Source organism: Gopherus evgoodei, chromosome 1 (assembly GCF_007399415.2).
Source record: "Gopherus evgoodei ecotype Sinaloan lineage chromosome 1, rGopEvg1_v1.p, whole genome shotgun sequence".
Lineage (NCBI taxonomy): Eukaryota > Metazoa > Chordata > Testudines > Testudinidae > Gopherus > Gopherus evgoodei.
In genome coordinates, this window is record NC_044322.1 from 126,679,121 (window position 1) to 126,698,709 (window position 19,589).

The following is a 19,589-nucleotide window of genomic DNA, read 5'->3' on the forward strand; positions in this document are numbered from 1 at the left end:
TGGCTACCCCTCTGATACTCAACTTGGAATGAGCATCTAGGAGTTTAAATCAAATAAATTAAAGGCAGGTGGAAAATACTGTAATTGAGAGGTGAAATATATGTGGCTGACCTTTTTCTATTCTAACTGAATACATGCCATCAGATGGAAAGAACAGCAAGCAGAAACTAAAATAAATATTCTGTTTGGAAGGAGACAGGCACACCAGTATAAATGGAGTTACTGGGCCTGATTCTCCAATCCTTTATGTAATTTTTACACCATTGTAATTCAGATTTACAATGTCATAAACCTAACATAACAGGTGCAGAATCAGGATTATAATTAATTGTTTAAACAATATTTAGTCAGATTCATGGGTGTCAAACTGACAATGCCAAACCACAGTAAACCCCTGTAAATCATCAGGTTCAGTTGGGTTTATGATTACTTTGCTTCACCAGAGCAGCACAAAACAATCAAACCCTGTAGATGAATGTGGCCCATTGTATGAACTCCTATACATGGTGGAAAGACATACTTAAAGAATCCTGTTTGCAGGGAATAATTCAGCCCCCAGAAAAATCAGAACCCTTTAGCTGATTTGTGTACCTCTTTCAATTAACATGATTCTCTGGTACTCTGACTAATTTGGGCTGCTTCAGTACTGCAAACAGTCATAACTCTGACTTAAATGTCTCTGAGAGGATTTTCTTTATGTATAGGAACCCTCGGGTGGTAGAGGGCAGCTGTACTGACTTCTCTGAAAGGGTAGGAAATAAGAAGTTGTTATCCATTGACTGGATATGGCTACCAGAGCTATGGTATAGCCACAACCATTATCAGATATCTTCCCCCTTGATAGTCACTTGGTCAAGATGCGGGTGAAAATTGGTATAACTCCATTATCTACAATAGAGTTACACAAAATTATATTAGCTGAGCATCTGGTTTATAATGTTGAGCACTTTATGTCATTCATTTAAATCAGTCTCTCTAGCCTCATATAATTTTTGTTGCTCTTCTCTGAATAAGTTTTAGTTTTCTGATGTACTCAGAAATGTACACAGTACTCCCGGTATGGTCTCACCTGTACCATATAGAAAAAGGTCAGGGCCTGACTGATCCATGCTATGACACTTTTGTGCATGTAGTCAAAAATCACATTGGCTGTTCTTGCCATCATCTTGTACAGTATCCTTATATCCAATGTGCTACTCACTTTGATTCTTAGATCTCATTTACACTACTGTATTCCAGTTATTGACCTCACAATGACTATTTGTTCCCCTGTTTCTAACCTACATAGGGGAAATCCAACTCCCATTAAGATTAGAACTGGTAAAAAAAAATTGATGGAACAGTTTTCCATTGGAAAATGCCACTTTGTTGAAATCTAAAGGTTTTGTGGGAACACAATGAGATTTTTTAATGAAAAATTTCTAAACTATGTTTCTGAATCAAAATATTTTGGAATTTCTGTTCCCTGAAGTATATCAATATTTTGACTTTTAGTCCCAATTTAGGTTGAAAACAAATTTTGAAATGTAAGAATTTCTGGCAGCATGAAAATTCTGTTTTCTGACCCGCTCAGTTGAGACTGAAAAAATCTTTCCACTGACTTCAGTTGATCTGGATCAAGTTCAAGGCCTCTGTGTCAATTTTATGTCCTCACTAGTATTTGCAGCCAATCACAATTTTATAGTATCAGAAAATATAATTAACACATAGTTTAGCCCTTCTTCCAGGTCAGATTAATAGAAATGCGACGTAAAAGAGACACCAAACACTGATGCTTGGAACCCTAGAAATATTTAAAGTTACGTTAAGCCTTATAGTTACTTTACCTTTAGCAACAAATATTTGCTGCAGAAGAAACATATCAGAGACAGTTTTATTCTATGAGTCATAAAATATACACAAATTCTGAAAACCTCCTCCTACTTTTACTGCATTAGAGCAACGCAAGAGAAAAGAATGTGAATTGAAAGACTACAGCTGTAGTTTCAAATACTGTCTGTGCCATGACTTAAAGTAATCAGCTATTTTTAAGATAAAATTCTGCAGTGCACTACAGTGATATCTAATTGTTACTTTAGGTGTCTCAGGGAATGAAGGGGAGAGGGGAGGAAATGCTGCAGCAAAATACTTGATCCTGTAGGTAAAACTTCTAATGAAACAAATGAGAATAGTGCCTGTAGAATGATTGCAGGATATGGATGCAAGAAATGAAGGAGCTGGTCTTACTCCTGCTAACTTCACTGAGAGAAGGGGATGGGGCTCTAAAAGAGAGAGAGACTAGGTAGATCAACCACAGTTCTCAGTTCTGGAGAACTGATTTACACTCCATTCAGTCCCACCTTAGTCACAGCTATAAATCACAGGTTTTGTTTTAATTACTATTTGTTAAGGGCCAATTATGTGCTCGTGGCTATATAAGTAAAAGCGTGGAGGAGTGGGGAAGGAGAGGAGAGATGTATTACATCTAAAAGCCTGAAACAGAGATAAGGTAAAAGAACTGGGAAACCAAGAAATAGTGGTTTCTGGACAAATTGGAGAAATGGTCTGAGGTAAACAGGATGAAGTTCAATAAAGATAAATGCAAAGTGCTCCACTTAGGAAGGAACAATCAGTTTCACACATACAGAATGGGAAGAGACTGTCTAGGAAGGAGTATGGCAGAAAGAGATCTAGGGGTCATAGTGGACCACAAGCTTAATATGAGTCAACAGTGTGATACTGTTGCAAAAAAAGCAAACGTGATTCTGGGATGCATTAACAGGTGTGTTGTAAACAAGACATGAGAAGTCATTCTTCTCCTTTACTCTGCACTGGTTAGGCCTCAACTGGAGTATTGTGTCCAGTTCTGGGCACCGCATCTCAAGAAAGATGTGGAGAAATTGGAGAGGGTCCAGAGAAGAGCAACAAGAATGATTAAAGGTCTTGAGAACATGACCTATGAAGGAAGGCTGAAACAATTGGGTTTGTTTAGTTTGGAAAAGAGAAGACTGAGAGGGGACATGATAGCAGTTTTCAGGTATCTAAAAGGGTGTCATCAGGAGGAGGGAGAAAACTTGTTCACCTTAGCCTCCAATGATAGAACAAGAAGCAATGGGCTTAAACTGCAGCAAGGGAGATTTAGATTGGACATTAGGAAAAAGTTCCTAACTGTCAGGGTAGTTAAACACTGGAATAGATTGCCTAGGGAAGTTGTGGAATCTCCATCTCTGGAGATATTTAAGAGTAGGTTAGATAAATGTCTATTAGGGATGGGTTAGGGGTTGTTATAAAAGTGGACGGGTAGGGTTCTGTGGCCTGCCTTGTGCAGGAGGTCAGACTAGATGATCATATTGGTCCCTTCTGACCTATGAGTCTATGAGTCTATGAGTCTATGGTCTAGACAGTATTTGGTCCTGCCGTGAGGGCAGGGGGCTGGACTCGATGACCTCTCGAGGTCCCTTCCAGTCCTAGAGTCTATGAGTCTGAGTCTATGAGTTCTGGCTTGTATGTCTTAAAAATACATGGCGTGAAATCCTGACCCCACTGAAGTTAAAGGGAGTTTTGCCATTTATTTAAATAGGGCCAGCATTCTACCCATGTATCGTACCTCTCTCTCTTCTCATCTAAAAATCAAGAGGGTTTTAAATGAGGTGAGGGTGTTGGCCTGGAGCTTTGGGATTAGACCACAAATGGAGGGCTTGTCTATATAGCCATTTTAAACCAGATCAAATCAAATTAATCTGTTTTGAAAGCACTTGCCTACTTATGATGCAACCTATCAGTGCACACTAACTCTGCATTTATTGGGAACTCTGGAGTCCTTCTACAAAGTGGTTGACTTTGAATGTAATTAGTTCTGTCTTTTATTTGTGTTCACACAATTGCTGTGCCCCACTTTTTGCATGTTGCCAACAGCTATTCCACAGTGCTTTGTAGATCCACCATTACTGTTCTTTCCATTTTCTTGTGTGCTCTCCCAACACTGGTGTCAAGTTTCCAGGATGATCCTTCCCTTCTCTCCTTTAAAAGGTGACGCAGAGCCAGATTTTGCCCATTTGCTCGTGGATCCCATCTGAAACAACCACAATAGCACACCAGAAGCCCCACAACATGCATTGCACAGCTGCCTGGAGCCAGGACCGGCGCTAGGAGTTTTAGCGCCCTAGGCGCACAGCAATTTCGCCGCCCCGCGCCCTGGTCCTGCGGCTCAGGTGTAGCTGCCTCAGTCATGCCTGCGGAGGGTCCGCTGGTCCGCTTCTCCGGTGGAGCTGCCACAGTGGTGCCTGCGGGAGGTCCACCGGAGCTGTGGGAGCAGTCGACTGTCCACAGGCATGACTGCGGCAGCTCCACCGGAGCCGCCTGCCGCCCTCTCCGGCAAAACGCCACTCACCAATAATCCTGCTGCCCTAGGCGATTGCCTAGGCCGCCTAAATGGAAGAGCCAGCCCTGCCTGGAGCCATGTTGAGCCGCTGGATCTCATCACCATCTGGGGAGAAGATTCGGTTTGGGAAGCTCTTGTGGCCACAAGAATAATGAACTTTTTTTGGACATTGCAAAGCAGATCTCTATGAGGGATCATGCCAAATAAAGAACAAGCAACTCAGGAGAAACTATACTGAAACAAGGGATAAAAGGAGACATCTGGAAAGAGACATGTAACCTGTGCATTTTTTTGATAAACTGAACAAGATTCTACACAATAATAGAATGATAGTACAACCCATCCCAGAACTATTTGAGCCTGCTTCCTGCACTCCCTACCCTCTCAGTCTAGGATGACTGGCTCAGCCCATCAGGGGATGAACAGCAGAGGAGCTGCCCTCTGTGTGGCAGGATCTTTGGGAGATTCAGCAACCTGAGAATGGCCAGCTGGAAAGCCAGCGTAAGTCCTGCCTTGCTAGAGGGGACTCTGATTCCTGCCCTGTATCAGCTGATCCTGAGTCCCCACCAGAAACCGAGACGGGGACCAAAGAGTCAGATCTCCCATAGGGAATTGCAGAATGTAAGTACCTATCTTTACAATTTATTATTATTGGTGGTGAATGTGAGCTAGGAGTTCCCCTCCCGTCCTCCTCCCACCCCTTTCTTTTGCTGCTTCAAAACAGTGCCCGCCAGCATGGCACAGTCACAAACAGTTCCCCATCCCCCACCTGCCTCTACCCCACAGCAGATTTGAATACCGAAAGCATTAATTTGTGCAAAAATTCAACTGTTTATTGAGACAGGGCTTACAGGAAAATAAATGTGGTTAGTTTTCATAGTTTACATGAGGTATGAGGGCACGCTGTGGACCAGGTCAAAGCACAAACAACACCGCTCCTTGCTGAGGTACAAATTCCTTGTACCTTGCTTTCTAGCTGGCAATCATTGCAGGACCCTATTTAATTTTCTCTACACTTTCCCCTCTCTGCAGGGGAGCTGTAGCAGAACTTAAGACTGAGAAATTGTTCCATTTTGTTTAGCACATTATAAGAAATAGCCACACACCCATGCCTCCTGATAGAGTTTGCAAGTCCCTTCCACTCTTGCAGAGCTTCTGGGGGGACAATCCTAGTGAATAACTTCACAGCAGATCTTGCTGGTATATCATTTGCCTTTCTGAGTAAGACCATTCTCAGTCTCCTTGTGGGCTGCCTCTGCACACTCAGTGACAAACGGGAAAGCCTCGAGGGGATTACTATCCAGCACCCCCCCATTCATGCCTCTTTTTACAATGTCTTTGATGCCACAGAAGCACTCCAGTGCACCAACAAAACTGCAAAAACAAACCTGTAACATAGCTCTAACCACCCAACTTGACCCCTACCAGCAGATGAATGCAGATACACTAGATTGAAATCCAAATGCACTCAGCAATCTACCTTCTCTGAGGTTCCCCAAAGAGTGGAGGTAAAGTCACATATACATACTAAAAAAAAATAATAATAATAAAATCATAACTTGTCTGGAATATGAACAAACAACTGTTTTTTTCTTCCTGCTCCCAAAGCCAAAGTACCTGCAACAGCCAGACCACCAAGGGCAAGCCCTGTACTGCTGACAGACTGGCCAGCCTGAAAGGAGGAGAAGGGAGGGAAGGAAGACTCTGAATGAGACATTAGCAGATCACATGGCAGAGTGAAAGGAAAACTAGGCTGGCTGAGAAGTGGACACAAGGACCCAGTGGGAGAAATAAATGCAGCTTTCCTAGGAGATCATGACAGTAGCCAAGGACAGTGTCACAGTTGCCAGGGAAAGAGTGGATGTGGCCAAAGACAGCATCACCATGATGAAGAAAAGCATGGAAAAAGAGAGAGAGATGCACAGGCATTTCATGGACGCTGTTCTGAGCCAGAATGCCCTCCTGCAAAACATGGTCATGCTAGGCCTGCAATCCCATAATTTTGGACTCAGACATGTCCTTCTGCCCCTGGACAATGCTGGCTGTGGGGACCAGCAGCAACTCCTAATCTCTGCATCTCAGCAGCAGTACTCCCAGCGGCTCCCATAAACCTCTTAGATTCAGCCTTTGGGCACCAAGCACACTTCACCCCAACTCCAGCTCTTTTGAGCCCTGAGAATTTTGAGCTGTGGCACTCAACCCAGAACCCCTTAGGACAAGAAGAGCCAGAAAAAAAGCTTATACATGTGTCTAACTTTGTGCCCTCCCTGCCCTCCACTAAAACTGTACTACTTTGAGTTTTGTTTATACTGCTGCAGTAATTAAAGATTTACATATAGCTGGTTATTTATGAAGATTGGTTAAATGTTTTTCCAAATACAAAGATATTATTATTCCATTGTTTTCATTAAAACTTAACTATTTTTTATTGTTATTTCATAATAAAACTGCTTACAATAAATCCAAGAGTCATGATTGCATTTAATACAGAAAATCCGTTAAACAAAGCTGAAATAATTCATAGCATTTTACAATAGCACAATGGAATGTGGAACTTCAACCACCCACACACAATCCCCCACAATCAGCATCCCTACATCCTCCATGGGCTAACATGTTCAGGCAGGAGGCTCAATATATGAACAATAGGCATCCCTAGGAGCGTGCGCCCGGCATGTTTGTGGAACTCTGTGGAACTCCTTGAGGTCTGCTCAAACCTCTGAGCAAGTTTCCCACCTCAGCCTCCCACCCTTCAGTAAAGCTTCCTCTCTTGCTCTCATAAACATTGTGCAAAATACAACATGCTGTTAGAATGGCTGGAGCATTTTTTTCCTGCTGTTTCCAACCTATTCCATAAACAGTCCCATCTGTCTTTCAAACGGCCAGATGCACACTGAACTACCATTCTGCAGCTACTCAGGTGATAGTTACAAATGTTCCTTCCTTCTGTCCAAGTGACCTGTGAATTGCACGAGTACCCAGGGCACCAGCAAATAAGCCCAGAATAACCTGACAAACCTCCACCCCACTAATGGTCACGGTGCTCCTGGGGACAAACAGTCCTTTCTCCATAGTTTAAATAGTACTGAGTTCTGAAAGACCTTACTATCACGGCCCCTCCCAGACCACTCTGCAATTTTGTCTATAAACCTGCCACAGTGGTCCACCAGTCCTTGGAGCACTATGAAGAAATATCCCTTTCTGTTTATACCTTCTGTGCCCTGGGGCATGGGGAATGATAGGCATATGGGTTCCATAAATTGCCCCAATACACTTTGGGAACTTCATGCATGCAAAGCCATCAATAATTTCCTGGGTGTTACCCAGTTTCATGACCTAATTAGACAGCACCTTATCAAAGCCATACGAGACCTTTAGGAGAAGGGCCCCAACAGATGATCGTCCTATGCCAAGTTGGATGGCTACAGACCAAGAACCTTCTAGGGTGGTCAGCTTCCAGCTGGCAATAGTGACCCATTTGTCCACAGGTATGAGGCTTCACATGTTGATATGCTGTTGCTGAATCTCTGGAGGTAGTTCTCCACAGATCTCAAAAAAGGTAGCTCTTCCCATCTTGAAGTTCTCTGACCATTGCTGATCATACTAGCTCTGTAGAAAGATCCTCTCCCACCAATCCACGCTGGTTTCCTGAGCCCAGAGACAGCACTGAATGATGTGTAGGTGATCCAGGACTAGGCCTCTTGTTCCAACAGCTTGGCATCTTCCTGTTCTTCCTCCTCCCTCCTGATGCCAAAGAAGCTGCTGCTACTGCTATCGAACACTGTCCTGGTCACGCAGCTCATTGGTGCAACAGGCAAAGTCAAATGCCGAATTTCTCCAGCTCTGAGAGCTTTAATACAGCCCAAGCAGCCTGCACATATCCACGTCACCATAGCAGCGCAGAGCATTTTTGGGGCCATATGGCCAACAGGAATTTGAAAATGGTGCAAACCAGCCCAGAAAGGAAGCATGGGGTTGAGACAGTGGAAACTTGATTTAAAAAAACCCCAAAAAACTGAACCTATCTGACGTCTCAGAATTCACAGCAAATATAATCCCAGAATGCACGCGGCTCAGCAGCAAAGCGAAGGACCATGGAATATCCTTGGAGAACGCTACAGCCTCAGTTGGCAGCAAACAGCAGTGTTCATTTGATATGAAATGACAATGGAGCAGGAATTGTGTGTGCATTCTGTTGGTGAGACTTGTGTACTGTGAGTTACCTGACCCACATCAAAAAGCTTTAGATTAAACCCCTGTGTAGATACAACATTAGTGTTTTCATCCTAGTTCCCATCCATGCACAACAAAAAGCCTGAACACCGTTATCACTGAAAAAAAGTAGCCCAGATAATCAGCTGGTCTAATTCAGCACAGCTATGTTAATTTCTGATGGTCAGATGAGGAGCTGGCCCAATAATCATAATTAATAACTAGAGCTGTCCAAATAGCAGATTTTGCAGTTCACTAGCAATTCTTAAAATTGAAAAAAAAATAGTTTCAAGTTTAATTCAATGTTTTGTTTCAACAAAATCAAAACATGTCATTTTAATTTTGACCATTTAAAAATGTTTTTATTGGATTTTTAAAAGATAAATGTAAAGGACTTTTTCAATGAAAAGTCATTTCAAATTGAAAAATAAAAACATTTTGTTCTGAAAATATCAAAATTAAATGTTTTGACTGTTTCACATTTTTTTCTGATCAAAATAAATTGGCAAAATTTACAGAAATTCACAAAATGAATTGGTATAGCTGAATCTGCATTTTTCACTGAAAATGTTTTAGACAAAAACTTTCACCTAATTCTTAAAACAACAGCAATACACTTAGCATCATGATTTCAAATATATGAATAAGACAGTCTAAAGATTAGTAGAACAAAATTACTGTAAATAAGGACTAAGACAGAACTGTATATAAAAGCTTGAGTAATGCTTGTCTTTACTATGTCTGGCTCATGAAAACTAAGTTCATTCACAAAATAAAGGGTAAACCAGCCAAATAACAGAGAATCTCTCTCCTCCCTGTGTTAAAACCTGCAAAGAGGGCCTAAACCTGAACTCCTACCAAACCATTCTGACTGGGAGGTAAGATTTCCCCCCACATAGTGCAGAATGGGCCGTTTGTCTAGGGAAAGAAAGCTGGGAGTATGGCCATGGAGATGTCCAATCCTCTATTCCTTTTCCATAATAGGAGGAGAACCCCAAATATTGATGGTGCCCTCCATGAGCAGATCTTTAGGGCAAGATCTCCACACAGTTATTATAGGTAGAACTGGTAAAGATGTCTGTAGTAAAGTTGCTTAAAAATGTCCATCTACAATGCTGTTCACATGCTTATAATTTTGCCAGATTTCAATTGTTTGGGCTCAAATTTTCCATGTCAGGTGTTTGCCTCAGACTGAATTATTATGTAAATTTTCAGTGGAAAAAAAATTTAATGCAATCATATAATTAAAGACTATATCATAATGCATATGCAGAAAGTGGGAAATTAACTTTTCACAGGCAACCTTAACTCTGGCACTTCCTAAATTTTGAGTGCTTGACTTTGCAACCTTATTATTCTTGTAGCATAGATTTTTGGATATAATTTTATTTAATGACTACTCCTGTGAACCTTCAATAATTTTTGCATTTTCCAACCAAAGATTCGCCAACAGTTTTAGGGCCAACTGGAGCAGTGCACACATAGCAGGATAGAATTTGACCTCTCTTCATTTCAGCTTGTTTGGCTACAGGTTTGAGACAACAATTCAGATGACTCCCTGGGGTACCATATCTGTTTAATGTAATTAAGATTTATTTCCCATTTATTTGTGCACACAATTTATTTTCTAAATGGGGCCCATTAAAAATTATAGTAATAGCAGATGGTCTGACATAATCACAGACCAAATCTGGGCCAACACTATAGCCTTTTGCAACACTGGAGCAATGGAAAGAAGTAATAAAGCTGTCCTAACTAGGCATCCCCTCTGTATTGTGGGAGTTGTACATTACTCTGTGAGCAGTTCCATTGATTTCAGAATGGGCAGTGGAAAGACTGAAAAAGTTATGAAACTATAATAGGATGCAGTATGAAAATAGGTCCTCTTCTAAAATGAATATTATTTCATGTACAGAATTAGTCTAAGATGAGAAGAGATCCTTTCTTTCAACTTCAGTAGGGCAATTATATCAACATCCAGACTATCACTCATAAATTATAGACTTCTTTGGGTTTCTAGTATTGTTCTAAAGTTATTTTGCAAAAGAGTTTACTACTAGTGCGGTTATCAATTTCCTATTAGGTGCAATATTTCTCTAAGATATGTCTTATTCCAGATATTCCTAATAAAATATAATCTCAGGTAAAATATTTATTTGTATAGACTTTAAAACATTGATTTTGTCTTACCAATGTTCATAAAATGCTACTCAAATATATGTATAACATTTAAAAGTAATTCCCATCACAATAATTTTTGTTTGAAAAAAATGGGAAGCGACCTTGGAAAATTAGGCTTGACCAAAAAATCCTTATTACCAGTGACTCTGACATCATTATGAACTCAAGCAGTTATCAATAATCATCCACAATTGCAATTCTACTCAGCAAGGATACATAACGCTTTCACCTTGCAGCATGTGTGCTGAGCTATATAGGATTATACACAGAAAATGTAAAACTCTTCAGTAAAATTGCAATACAAACCCCAAATTGATTCTTTCCACATGTTTAGAGATTCTTGCTGGCACTGCTGCCAAGGATCGAAATGTGCAGTGAACTTCAGTGGGAACGTAACAGGCACATGGGCGTGGACATGCAAAAGCGATTTGTGGAAGCCCCAGAGACACAATCAGCACCACGGATAGTGCCCCCAAATTTGCCCTCTTTTGCATCTTGTCAGTTGTCTTCATTTTGCTGTACCTGTTTTATTTGTAAAAGAAAATGTTTTTATCGTCATAAACAAACTTGTAGAGCATGATCACTTAAATGATGGCTTCTGTAGGAGCTACTTTTCTTAAGGCTTCCTGACTGAGCTATACAATAGAGAAAATGTAAATAAAGAAAACTTTGTACAAATCTATTTCTATGCAATCTGATAGGCAATTTAGGCAAAGCCTGTGAAATATGGTGTGAAAAGAGCTTTTCTTTCAAGCTATTTGCTATTTCAAAGCCAACTTTTCCCCTCATTTCTATTTCACCATAATTATACTAATTTTCTCTTTCTCTGTGGTAAAATATTGTATACTTTTGGTTTAGATATATAACTTTTATGGGAGAAGGCATTCTCTAATAGCTTAGGACAGAGAACTAGGAGTTGTTATATCTGGGACTGTTATACTTTACCTCTCACTGGTTGTCTGATGTTGGTATGCAATGTCATTTAAGCCAAAACTTTCAATGGCAGCTATGGATAAGCAGGACTTCTAAAACCAAGCCACTTATTTAGAAGCCTAAACATGGATATAGAAGGAAGCTTAAGCTCCCAAGTGCGAAAAGTTTGGCCTTAACATCTATAAAACTTAAGCCAACATTTTAAAATTTGGGTTCCAGAAGTTAAGTTGTTAAATTCATATTAAGGCACCTCATCTAGCAATGAAGGACACGCATCCAAGTCTATGGTGGCTTGTGGATTTCAGCTATATTAACCTCAACGGTATTGGCTACACCAAGATATTTCCTTTAGTATAAAAGTCAAATTTCTTAAATCTTCAAACAGTATGACTGTCATTTTTCTACCAACATCATATGCAAACCATTATAATTCAAAGAAGAGACGCATCAATCTGAAGAGGTTTCTCAAGTGTCTGTGGTCAAGTTAATAAGAAAGCTACTATTCTCAACAAAAACACCTCAAAGTGTGTAAGAACTATGCACTTATTTAGGTGTTCTCTTTAATGAAAGTTGTCATGTTAAAACACCTTACACATTTCATTTTCTTTTGAAGAGTACTAAACCTCCATTTCCTTTTATATAATTCTTGCAGGAGTCAAGAAGAAGTTACAACAAGATGAGGACTTGCTAAGCAAGATCAAGAATTAAACTTCTAAGTGGGAAATTACAGATTGCATATTTTTTCTCCATTTAAGAAAATAAATGAATAACAATAATGCTAAATACTCACAACACTGAAATTGTTAAATTTGGAAAAATATTCACCTAATACATACTAACTCGCAATAAAATGTATTCCCCTTTCAATGCAATACAAAATCCCTCTCCTTTTAAGCATTCTATATATTATTTAGTTCAATAACACAGAAACATTTGAAATTTTTGGAAGAGATAAATGATATATCTTCAGAGTCTTCATAATATATTTTAATAGAAAGGGATGATTTCGTAAAGTTTAGAGAACTCAAGGAAATGTCTTACAAGAGGCACTGCTCTTTTGGCAAGATCTCTTTGGAGGCCCTGCTATGTCAAGATGCAGATTTGGGACAGAAAGGACAAAACCACCACCACCAACAACAACAAAAAGGAGAACCTAAGGCCAGGGGTGGCTCTAGGCACCAGCATGCCAAGCGCATGCTTAGGGCGGCAAGCCGCGGGGGGTTCTCCGCCAGTCGCCGTGAGGGTGGCAGGCAGGCTGCCTTCAGCGGCCTGCCTGCAGAGGGTCCGCTGGTCCTGCAGCTTTGGCAGATCTCCCGCAGGCTGCCGCCGAATCTGCGGGACTGTGGACCTCCTGCAGGCAAGCCGCCAAAGGCAGCCTGCCTGCTGTGCTTGGGGCAGCAAAATGCCTAGAGCTGCCCCTGCCTAAGGCCCAGATCTCCAGGGGATATTTAGGCACCTAACTCCCATTAAAAGTCTAAATAACTTTAAGTTACTAAAAGCAAGAAGTTTAAACTGATTTAGGATTCATTTATTTAAGAGGAGTTACATTTACTATAACCTCAGTTTCATGACTCATTTCTAATGTTTTCATCATTAACAACAATTTCTGCAACTAATAATGATATTTAACTTTTCAGTTATTCCCCAAACATTCATTGAGTCTTCCAACACTCCTGTTAACTAGAGAAACATTCTTCTCATTTTGCAGATGATTAGGTGACTTCTCTAAAATCACAGAATAAATCAGTGGGAGAGTAAATAATGGAACCCCAGGAGTTCTGCCTTCTAGTTCCCAGTTGTAATCACTAGACCAGTATTTCTCAGACTGTGGAAGAGCTCAAACCCCTGTAGAGGTGGGTGCAAACAAGGAGCAGTTACCTTTGTTCTCTCCACCAGGAGCTGCTGCCACATACCATGAGAGAAAACAGAATGACTGGAAACACAAGTGAGTGTGGTGTTGCCAGCCACCACTAGGAGTCATCAATGGGAAAGTGAGAATGGGAGCAGAGAGAATAGAACCAGGTAGGTCTGCCAGCATGTCAAGTGGATCAAGGAACCAGTCAGGTGTAGGGAAGGGGGCAACCAAATAGCTCGGAATTGTGTGCAGGGGAACAGACTACTGGGCAGTATATTTAGGGGAGCTGGGAACCAGGCAGTTGAACAGTGTATGCAGGACAGAAGGGAACTGGACAGCATGTGCAGGAGAGAAGAGAATCAGGGGGCAACACACATATTCACAGGAGGGGGCTGCATGGGAGTGTTACAGTTGGAAGAAGGGTTGAGAAAGCACATGCAGAGGGAGAGAAAAATCAAACACCAATAGAGAAGCATATGCCAGGAGGAGAGAGAGAACATGTGGGAGAGGAGCAGAAATGAACAAAAAAAAGTGATTCCCTTTCCTCACCCCCCAAAAGAAGACAAGACATTTGTCACAATCAATACAATTAAATATGCAGTCGCCACAAGAACATTGCACGATCATGAGTGGCATGCTGGGGGGGAAGGGGCCCATGGTACAAAGCATTTCAGCTCCCCTCCCCCTCCAGCACACACATAATAAGCAGAGCAAGGTAAAAGCAGCTTGGAGAGCAAAGGGTGCAATTTGGGATGCAGGGGGAGAGATGTGGAAAGCCCCTGGCCAGCTCGACTTTGAATTCTTTCCAGAATGACCTACACTAGCAGAGTTTAAGGCCCCACCTCCTGCCAGGGCTCACTCTACTTCCCACAAGCTTAGCCCCCTGCATTAATACTTTGGCTCAGGTCTGAGGCAGCAGGTCCATCATTCCTCCGATTGGCACAAACCAGGGGGATGTTTGTGCTGGGCTGTTTTCAACTGTTAATAGCTGAGTGAGAACCAACTGGTCTCAGTCTCCTGAACAGTGGCACGAGGTGCCCCCTCTCCCGAAACTACACCGGGGCAGGGGGAGATGGAAGATACTGGCAATGCCCAGGTATTAGTGACCGCATCACTAATGCTGAGTGGCTGACCAGGGGAGGGCGCAGCTCGGAGACCACCACTGGTGGGGGGAAGTGGGACGCTCACTCTTACCAAGTGAGCGGAAAGCTCCCTGCGTGGCTCTCCACGGATACCGCTGCGACGTCACGGGGAGCTCTGCCTGAGGAAGGACTGCAAGCCCAAGGCCAGTATTTGGCCTCCCACGGTGGCCTCGGGTTTCCGTCACTGAGGGGCAGTGGCGGGGACAGGGGAGGGGGACGACGCTGATTATTTCAGCAGCACGATTTGCTGGAGCTGCTGCACGGGAAGTCTCAGAAAGCGGGGCGGGGAGGGGGGGGTCCCTTCTTAGCCTTTTTCAAGGCAGATGCTTCCCAGCAGGGAAGTATTCCCCTAATTCCCCGGGGTCGACTTGAAGGGAGTTCTTTCCCTACACAGCCGGACAGTGAGCACCGAACAATCAAACAAACAGAGAGAAATAAAACAACCCCCCGCCCCCAACCATCCACCCCTAGGCAGCGTTTCACCGCTACAGCCCGAGGCTTCCAAGCAGCCCCGGGAACCGAACGAACCGCGTCTAAAGTGGCTGCTGCACCAGCCTGCGTTTGGGTTAATCAGGCATTTTTCCATCTCTGCTAAGGGGCTCCTCCGCCAGGGCTCGCATTGCCCGTTAAAATGCAATGAACAGCACGCAGCAACGCGACCCCATGCAGAGAGGGAGGGGCAGCGGAAAGACATTTGGTGCAACAGCCATTACCTGCAGTTTGGTATCACAAAACTCCGGCGGTGGCGGCAGCGCCCATCCTCCTCCGTCGCTGCCAGGGGCTAGAAGCTCGCCTAAGGTATGCCCAGGAACGTGGTTGTTTCAGCTCCTGCGTGCTCCGGCTTTGTGTCTGTCATTGGGTGGCACCCTGGGCTCCAAAAGTTCATCCCAGCCCAAACCAACCTGGCTGAGCCCCGGGCTATAATTCCTTACGCCTTCGCATTGCCCGCCATCCAGGTTGGGGAGTCATGGCTGCAAAAAAAGAATTAGCCCTCGAAATCCATCCACCTATTGTTATTATTATTATTATCTTATTAAAGACAACAAATCCCGAGATCGCTTGTTTCAAAGCAAGCGAACCATGCAGGCAGATTGTAGCATTTCCCAGCACCACCACAGCTCTTTCCTCCCAGGCACTTGGGGGAGAGTGCAAAGCAATTCACCAGCTTTTGTTTCCTGCAGCAGATGGCTCAACCCCCAGTGCCGCAGCCTCAGGCTCAAATCCAACCCCGGGACAGGCACGAAAGGAGGCGCGCACAACACTCGGGGCACGGCACGCACTTCTCCTGGCTTCTCGGGCGGTGTGTTTGGAGCTAGGACGGAGTGGCTGCTCAGCTCCTCTTTCTCGGTGGGCGGCTCTTTAGAGGGGAGCTGATGGGGAGGGAGCTAAGCGAAGGTGCTGGAGACAGAGCTTAACTGAGATGTAATTTACGCAAATTGAAAACTGGCTCTTGCTGGGTAGCCACTGGCAATCCGACAGAAAAAACAGGACCACAGCTCACGGTGGAGGAGGGAGAGCATTGTGAAAAATAACAACAAAAACCTATCTGCACCTGGGTTTCAGACAGGTTTTTCCTGTGAATCCTCGAATGATACTGTCTATACTCAACTAGGATAGACTGGGCCATTACACGAAGAAGGTCACATTTACTTTGGAAACCATTAAATACAAAATACATTCCATAACAAGATACAGTGGCTAGAAGTTTGTGTCAGCAAAATTCAAACTGGAAATAAGATGCAGAATTTCAACAGAGAAGTTAATTAGCCATTGGAACACATTACTAAGGGATGTGGCAAATCCTCCATCACTTGGGGATTCTAACCTGGGATTAGATTTCTCTCAAAAATATGCTGTAGTCCTGGCACAAGTTATTGGACTATATTGTCAGGAAGCAGAAGGGGATACAATTAATGAAAACAACAGTTTAAATCTAGCGTATTCAAACCACTGAAGCAACTATTACTATCTTGTATGTCATAAACAACATTTCAGTAGAATAATTTTCACCACCAGTAACATGCACATCCATATTAAATATATTAACAATTCATGAGCTAAACCACATCCAATTTGACAATGAACAGCCCATCAACTATACTTCACCCACATCACTTACTGCAAATTTGCAAGATTTGGTTGAATCCAGATAGATCATGATACCATAACTGGATTTATGGAAACTCAAATAATTAGGTCCAGACTTTTCTACATCTATATTTAATAGCTATTTGGACAGCATGATCATAGAGTTCAGAGTAAAAAATTGGAAGCATAGAGCAAAAGCTAAGTGCTGGATAGAGTTTTGGCAGCAGTCTTATGCCACTGCATCCGGATCTGGATTTTTCTGAGGGTGGGACCCACAAAGACGCCTAAGTCCCATTATTAGGCACCACTGTGATCTACAACACTCCTGCTCTGCTGTTGCCTAACCTCAATTGGTGCCTAAGTTTTTTACAGTAAAAGTTCCCTACATGCTTATGTTTGTTCATTTGAGCACATGCATTGTGGCCTCACTGTAGTCACCCAGGTGCCTCTCTCCTACCTAAGTCCCAGAGCAATCCATGAACATAGATATTTGACTATGTAAGTGATGTGGAGCCTGCTCTGGTAGGTGTGCTCAGATACCCCCTACCTAAGCAGCAGTTCACTTATAACCTTGTGATTAGGGTGTGCATTCAGGCTGTGGAAGATCCTTGGGTCAAGTCCCTCTTCTGCCTGATAAGGAATTTAAACAGGGATCTGGAGAGATGTCCCAGCACTAGTATGCCTCCCACAGTCAGCATACTCTGTTCTTCTATAATCCCTCTCTAGATAATTTCCCCTCGCCACTTGGGCACAGTCTTCCCCAGCTGGGTTTATATGTCCTTGTCCTAGCAGTTCCTTCCTCCAGCCCAATGCAAAGGGTGGCTAGTGGGTGTCGTCTGCCTTAGTGCTTACTTTGTAATGAAAGAGATGCTGGGGCTCAAGCCATTTTTTTCCCCACTTTCATGACTGATGTGGCAAGCTCAGAGGTGCTGGGGCTATGAACGGCCAAGTCTAGAGGTGCTGGGAAACAGCCCTGGAAAGCCCTGGCACAAATTAAGCACTGCTCTGTCTCCTCCCACCTGTTCCAGGCCTGTAGGGAGGAAGATTCCCTTCTTCTTCTCCCTTCATCTTGTGGAGAGTGCAGGTGCAGACAGCAGCATAGAAACTGGGCTTTTCTCTCTGGCTCCCCATGCTGACTGAGTCTGGTTTCTCTCTGCTTTTCAGATGCTATGCAGGGATCTCCCCTCCTCAGTTGTTAAGCAGCCTTGCAGAGGGGAGACAGTTGACCCTGTCCCACTGCAAATGTCAGAGCCTATGAAGCCAGAACTGGCATCCTCTTCCTTCCTTTCTGCTACAGGCTCAAATTTCAGAGGAAAGTTATTGTTGTTGTCCTGCCTGAAGGTTAGTGGAAAATGTCCCCCCTCAGGCCACTAGACATTATACCTAGGTTAACACTAGAAACCAATTGCTGAATTTGGATCATTAGCGATAGATTGAAATCCAGTGAGTGATGTATGCATGAAGCAGTGACAGAACAACGCTGATACCCCACAACTGCTGTTTAGTGGACCCTGGTTCTAAAATGTGTTCTCCTGGAGTTGGTAAGAGATCTAACATCTGCTTTGACTGGTTGGTGGAATCTAAGAAGTGAATTTCTGCTTGTGAATCAAATCTAGCTTAGCTTCCAGTAGAAGAATGGGGGAGTTTAGAAAATGTGACAGATAATGCTGGATTATATGCAGGAGAAAAACAGGTTACACTCTTGAAATAATGCCCACATATCTGTTCTCCATTCTCCTCCATCTCAGTATATTGGTGTTGTGCTGACTCTGGTGCCATTGGCAGTGTTTCCTTTATTTCCTTTTGACTTTACACATGTTTGTATTGTAGCTCCTGACCAGGCAAATTGCAAGCAAGTGATGCATTGATAGAGAGCAATGCAAAATGAAGGCAAAGGATGTAGTGAGGAAAACAATGATGGACTGAGGCTCACTGAGGGGGATGTGACAAATGTGGACAGTGAAAGGAAGAAAGTTAGGGACTGAGTGAAGGTCAGTAAATGATGTGAAAGATGAGGATGTGAATGAGTGAGTGAATGAGCAAATCTAAGGGATTTTCTGTGGAGACAATGACTGACTGAGGGATCTACCGTAGTGTGAAATGAATCAGTGGGGAATGGTAGGTCTGATTGAAAGCCTGGTTGAGAAAGCAAAATATCTTAGTCCCTCAGATTTCATACACACATCCTCATCTCCTCCTTTCACACTGTTTTTTTTCCCAGTGAGATATTGTGCATCTACATGAGGGGTAGTCAGTAGGCAGACTGCAAGCCAAATCTGGACTACCAGACACTTTTAAATCGAGCCTGAAATCTTTTTATTTACCTATCTTATATACATATTTCTCTGGATTCTTGACCTTGACGATACCTTGATCAAGAAATTTGGACCTTGACAAAAAATAATTGACTACTCCTGAATAGATGAATACTGACTCCCTCAGTCTATCAATTCACTGGGAATAATTCACTAGTTATCCTGTGACAATAACAAGGAAATGATAGACTAGCACAAAGATCGGCAACCTTTGGCACGTGGCCCATCAGGGAAATCTGCTGGTGGGCCGGGACGGTTTGTTTACCTGCAGCATCCGCAGGTTTGGCTGATCGAAGCTCCCACTGCCCGCGGTTCGCTGCTCCAGGCCAACGGGGGCTGTGGGGAAGTGGCGTGGGCCAAGGGATGTGCTGGCCGCCACTTCCCACAGCCTCCATTGGCCTGGAACAGCGAACCACGACCAGTGGGAGCTGCAAGCGGCCGAACCTTTGGACGCTGCAGACAAACAAACCATCCCAGCCTGCCAGCGGCTATCCCTGATGGGC

The 19,589-nt window shown here is 43.2% G+C and overlaps 1 protein-coding gene across 2 annotated transcripts in view; it reads right to left on the reverse strand.

Annotated features, from left to right (window-relative positions):
- Positions 1–16,187, reverse strand: part of MXRA5 (matrix remodeling associated 5) — a 36,956-nt gene extending 20,769 nt beyond the window's left edge. Inside the window, exons 1-2 of one of the 2 annotated variants that reach the window (XM_030572198.1) lie at positions 15,397–16,187; positions 11,060–11,275 (exon numbers count right to left, since the gene is read on the reverse strand). In XM_030572198.1, the coding sequence (XP_030428058.1) occupies positions 11,060–11,265 (206 nt within the window). In that variant the 5' untranslated portion in view covers positions 11,266–11,275; positions 15,397–16,187. Of the gene's footprint in view, positions 1–11,059; positions 11,276–15,396 lie in introns of those variants that run through there. The other variant, XM_030572208.1, reaches the window with a different exon arrangement.
- Between the last annotated feature and the right edge of the window lie 3,402 nt (positions 16,188–19,589).